The sequence below is a fragment of the Piliocolobus tephrosceles genome, chromosome 8, assembly GCF_002776525.5.
Source record: "Piliocolobus tephrosceles isolate RC106 chromosome 8, ASM277652v3, whole genome shotgun sequence".
NCBI classification, from domain to species: Eukaryota; Metazoa; Chordata; class Mammalia; order Primates; family Cercopithecidae; genus Piliocolobus; species Piliocolobus tephrosceles.
In genome coordinates this window covers 28,621,481-28,627,480 of record NC_045441.1, presented here as the reverse complement: position 1 = coordinate 28,627,480, position 6,000 = coordinate 28,621,481, and the positions used below count along the sequence as shown (strand labels likewise).

The 6,000-nt window shown below is 38.4% G+C and overlaps 1 protein-coding gene across 3 annotated transcripts in view; it reads right to left on the bottom strand.

Moving 5' to 3' along the window:
• The window catches only part of CDK13 (cyclin dependent kinase 13), a 140,715-nt gene that overhangs the window by 16,122 nt on the left and 118,593 nt on the right, over nucleotides 1–6,000 (bottom strand). For 2 of the 3 annotated variants that reach the window (XM_023226503.1, XM_023226501.2), the window contains exons 10-11: nucleotides 3,515–3,631; nucleotides 2,780–2,911 (exon numbers count right to left, since the gene is read on the bottom strand). In XM_023226503.1, coding sequence (XP_023082271.1) covers nucleotides 2,780–2,911; nucleotides 3,515–3,631 — 249 coding nt within the window. The remainder of the gene's footprint in view (nucleotides 1–2,779; nucleotides 2,912–3,514; nucleotides 3,632–6,000) is intronic. The other variant, XM_023226502.1, reaches the window with a different exon arrangement.

Sequence of the window (6,000 nt, the reverse complement as noted above, 5' to 3'; positions counted from 1 at the left end):
GCCTCCCGGGTTTATGCCATTCTCCTGCCTCAGCCTCTGGAGTAGCTGGGACTACAGGCGCCCGCCACCTCGCCTGGCTAGTTTTTTATATTTTTTTAGTAGAGACGGGGTTTCACTGTGTTAGCCAGGATGGTCTCAATCTCCTGACCTCATGATCTGCCCGTCTCGGCCTCCCAAAGTGCTGGGATTACAGGCTTGAGCCACTGCGCCCGGCCTGGAATCTTAAAAAATGTTGACTGTCATAAGATCTCTTCCCTAGGGAGTGATTACAGATGAAAAGGACGTAACAAATAAATAGAATGCCGAACTTTGAAAAATTATTTATCCGAAAAAAAAAGAAAGCTTATAAAGGAAATTATTGGGTCAACTGGGGAAATCTGAATATGGATTGACCATTATATATTCTCATGTTAAATTTCATATGCTTTATATGGTATGCATGTAGAATAAAGTCCTAGTTCTTTTTTTTTTTTTTGAGACAGAGTCTCGCTCTGCCGCCCAGGCTGGAGTGCAGTGGCCGTATCTCAGCTCACTGCAAGCTCCGCCTCCTGGGTTTAGGCCATTCTCCTGCCTCATCCTCCCGAGTAGCTGGGACTACAGGCGCCCACCACGTCGCCCGGCTAGTTTTTTGTATTTTTTAGTAGAGACGGGGTTTCACCGTGTTAGCCAGGATGGTCTTGATCTCCTGACCTCGTGATCTGCCTGTCTCGGCCTCCCAAAGTGCTGGGATTACAGGCTTGAGCCACCGCACCCGGCCAAGTCCTAGTTCTTACAGATATGATTACATATTTATAAGTGTCACCTCCACAACATGATATCTAACTAGTTCAGGAAAAAAGCAGACAGTGATAAAGCAAATGTGTCCAACTATTAATAACTGTTGAATCTAGATAAAGGATATACATGAATACTCATTGTACTGTTCTTCCTATTTTTCTGTAGAGTTGAAATTTTTCCGAATCAGAAGTTTAAAAAATGTTATTTGAAGGGGTACTGAGCCCAAGTTTTAAGATTACTGATACACACTAAGGAAAAAGCAAACATGAAACAATTAATTCAACAGTGAAAAATTCAGGTCCCTCATGATGTCAAATAATAGATGCTTTTTGGCCCTCAAATCATCCCACAAAGGCCAACCATGTACAGCTCAATAAAAGCTTAATAAAGCTGAATATGACAGCCTCATAGAAACATAACAAGCACTATCTAACTGATAAGTAGAAGAACCAGGATTTGAACTCCAAAGCCCATGTCTGTTCATTTAAAATATGCTATTTTTATTACATGGAACCATTTTATTATTATAGATAATAGACTTGCTTTTAATGATGCTCCTTATCATTTTTAAAATTATTAAGAAAAGGCTGGGCGTGGTGGCTCACATCTGTAATCCTAGAGCTTCAGGAGGCCAAAGTGGGTGGATCACCTGAGGTCAGGAGTTCGAAACCAGCCTGGCCAACACGGTGAAACGCCGTCTCTACTAAAAATACAAAAATTAGCCAGATGTGGTGGTGCATGCCTGTAATCCCAGCTACTTGGGAGGCTGAGGCAGGAGAATCACTTGAACCTGAGAGGCAGAGATTGCAGTGAGCTGAGATTGTGCCACTGCACTCCAGCCTGGGTGACAGAGTGAGACTGTCTCAAGACGAAAAAAAAATTACTAAGAAAATACCTAACAAGGTTTCTAGATCCTGTCAAAGAATGCAAATGAACTGTTTTTCTTTCCCCCCCATCCCCAAATCAATCCTAGAGAAATAACAGGAGCCATGTGAAGGTAAAGGTTCAAGAGAAGCCAGCTATTTTGACTCCCAAACTCTGTATATTTCCCCCATCAGACAGTAATTCTTTGCATACAGGCTTCTGATACTAATATTATTTCATTCAATGATAAGAAATTTATATTGTACAGTATGCTATAAAGTATTTTTTGAACCTCTCTTACTTACTGGACTTATGTGAATTTGAGAGCTGGCTGTACCCTTTACTAGATTTGTATTCTTGGGCAAGTTTCTTAACCTCTCTGAGCCTGCTTCCTCCTCTGTAAAGTAGTGATGATAATAATACTAACACCTACCTCATAAGGTTATAAAGATTAATGTAAAAAATGAAAAATGCTTAGCATAGCACTCAAAATTATAGCTATAGCAGTACCACTAGCAGTGTTAAGTATTTAGTAGACGTAGTATTAGAATAGCAACAGCAGTAATATTTTCTTTTTTTTTTTTGAGATGGAGTCTTGCTCTTGTCAACCAGGCTGGAGTGCAATGGCACGATCTCGGTTCACTGCAACCTCCGCCTCCCGGGTTCAAGCGATTCTCCTGCCTCAGCCTCCCAAGTAGCTGGGATTACAGGCAACTGCCACCACGCCCGGCTAATTTTTGTATTTTTAGTAGAGACGGGGTTTTGCCATGTTGGCCAGGCTGGTCTCAAACTCCTGAGCTCGTGATCCGCCTGCCTTGGCCTCCCAAAGTGTTGGGATTACAGGCGTGAGCCACTGCGCCCGGGCAGCAGTAGTATTTTCTTAAAGTTGAAATATGTTATTAAATCTTGAGGTCAATCAAGCCTAAAATTAGCTAGAAGGCAGCTGTTTTTGCTAGTTCTAAACATTAAGCAAGCATCTATATCCTAGATGTGCAAATTATGTGTATTACTGCTGTTTTATCTTTTCTTTGATTTATTATACTTCTTTTCTCATAACCAGGCATGAACTATCTTATCATTATACATAAATGTTATTAAAACTGTGTATGTGGAAGCTGATATAAAAAAAGTCACTTACTCTGGTGGAGGCATTTTTGAGGGTTCCACATCTCGGAGGAACTCGCACTGAAGAGCCTGTTCAGCAGTGCAGCGCTTACTAGGATCCAAGGCGAGCATGTAATCAAATAAGTCTAGCGCAGCTGCAGGAATACTAGCATGAGAGGATTACAAAAGTCAGATGTGTTCTTTAGACACAAGCTTATGTTTCTTTAGGAGCTTAAACTATTTTTTATTAAACTGTAAAACTAAGATAATGTAAAATTAATTTTAAATATTAACATTTTTTAATATGTGCATAATACTTTACTTCAATAAATCCCGAATTTTCCTTAGAATAAATATTTCATTATTTTTACATAATTTTTGCAATCACTTTCTAAACAATAGTATATATTGTTACTCCACGGGCAATTTGCTGTTATTACACAAATTAAGAACTGAACAGTATAGTTTTTTCTAAAGTAAAATGAAAACCTGAGCTCAAGTAGCTTGAAAGCTGTTCCAGTAACATTTAAATGATCTTATTAAAGTTATTTCATGTAAGTACCAAATCAAACACACAACCTCAAATCACTGATTGCATAATAATGGTAAAATGGTAATCTGCATGTAGCAAACAGAACTCAAAATTAAATGCCCTAGAAGAATTATAGGTTTACCTCAGATCACTAGAGAATAGACTAACATTTATAATTCACTAGAATTAAAGGTAAAACATTCATGCAATAAGGATGTTTATACATCCCCTTCTTACAAAACAAATTCTTCTCTTAACTTTCGACGATATTGCTTCTTTGGTTTCATGGTGTTGAAATATGGTAGTTTGATTACATCAGGCCACACTGCAGGACATGGACTCCCACATATTCGGCTAAGCAACACACAAAAGAAAGTACACCACTATAAACTACATAAAGAATACATACAACTGTTATACAAAACATCAACTCATTTTTAAATACACAAAAATTGAAGCCTTGGTCTATAAAAAGTTTTGTTATTTTTTTTTTTCTTTTTTTTGAGACAGAGTCTCACTCTGTCACCCAGGCTGGAGTGCAGTGGCACAATCTCAGCTCACTGCAATCTCTGCCTCCTGGGTTCAAGTGATTCTCCTGCCTCAGCCTCCTGAGTAACTGGGATTATAGGCATGCGCCAGCATGGCCCAGCTAGTTTTTGTATTTTTAGTAGAGACGGGATTTCCCCATGTTGGCCAGGCTGGTCTCGAACTCCTGGCCTCAAGTGATCCACCTGCCTAGGCCTCCCAAAGTGCTGGGATTACAGGCATAAGGCACCACACCCGGCTCTCGTTAAATATTCTAGTCATCCCAATTTAATTATTTAAGAAATTAATTTATTTTCAGTAGACACTTTTAACAATCCAAGCATTCCAATTCTTAGAGGACTTTCATACTTGCAAAATGAACTCTTAAAACATGATACTCAAAATATGTGACTTATACCTTAAAACCAACATAAAAAATTTATGCCAATAAATTAAGGAACTAGAGTTTAATATATGTCCCTCTGTGGTTTTTTGGTACCTGTCACTCCTCCTTCCCATGAATATAAGGCAGTCTACAATAATAGCAGAAACAGATTCCTGTATGACCTCAAGAAGGTAAATGTAGTGTAGACTACTGCTAACTGCCATCAATGGAAGGACACTAAACATAATACTCCTGAAACATCAAAGTTCTTCAATTTAAGTAGTGCTGCTGATCTTAAGTCATAAAGAAATTTTAACTGCTTTACTCTCGTTTACCTGTATCTTGAAAACCCTCATTATTTTAGTATTAACTAGTAAATCCTTGTTATGGTAATTTGTAGAAAAAATGCTATAAACAAATAGGCAACTCCAGCTACTAAACATTTAAAAACTAACTGATTTAGTAATATGTAGATGAAAATTTGATTAAATCTACTTATTTTTTGTATACCAAATTTCAAGGATAAATGTTTATTGTATATAAAATTGTCAGCTAGTCTGCAAATGTAAAAAGAAAATGTTGATGTATCACTGATTGAAAGTAAAAATGTTCCAAACATACGTAAATACAAATGCATGTATAAATGTATATAAACAAGTAATGGCTCAAGTTGCCAGACATTCTTTTAGCTGAGCTTTAGAATAACTCAGAAACACATATTTATAGGAGACCTTCCACATGTCTAAAGCCATATGTCACTGAAATGTACTTTTTTGTCTCAATATATTTAACATTTTTATAAACCCAAGCTTTAAAGATACTAAGAACTTATTCTTCGTACAGTTCTACTCTCTTTTGTCTGAAAGTCCAATTTTCACAACCTCAACCCTACTCCCTTGGAAAGAAAGCCCAACTCCTGTAGCATGGGCTCTCTAGATCTGGTCCCAATCTGCCTTCCTAGTCTCATTTCCCAATCCATCTCTCCCCACAGGCCCTCCTTCACGTCTACGCTAATGTTCCTTCTCCCTAAATTCTATATAGCTGAATTCTTTTCACTTCTCAAGATTCAGATCAAAAGTAATCTAATTAATAAAAGTCTTCTGTATTCCCCAATGCTACTCAGAATTACTCCTTGCATGCTACTGGTTTGACATTTGTTTCATCCTGCTTTCTATTTTAGTTGTTTACAGGTCTCTTTTCTATTTCTTCTTTTTGTATACTTTTCTAAGTAATCATGTAAACACAATCGACCCCAGGCATAACGATGTGCACTATAATAAAGGTATAAAGCATACTGGAATACAGGAAGGCAAAGATACTTTCAACATGCAGAAATATAAGAAAACTTACTCAAGTTAGGGAAAGAGTGAAGAATTTTGGTTATAATTCCAAGGATAAATAAACCATAGAGCCGGGCGCAGTGGCTCACGCCTGTAATCCCAGCACTTTAGGAGGCCGAGGCGGGTGGATAACAAGGTCAGGAGATCAAGACCATCCTGGCTAACACGGTGAAACCCCGTCTCTACTAAAAATACAAAAAATTATCCGGGCGTGGTGGCGGGCACCTGTAGTCCCAGCTACTTGGGAGGCTGAGGCAGGAGAATGGCATGAACCCAGGAGGCAGAGCTTGCAGAGAGCCGAGATCACGCCACTGCACTCCAGCCTGGGCGACAGAGCAAGACTCTGTCTCAAAAACAAAACAAAACAAAACAAAACAAAAAACCCATAGACAGGTGGAAAAGGAATAAGATAAATTATGTTACCAGAAGAGAGAACACAGGCAAAGGCATGGAAATAGCAAAGTATAGACATT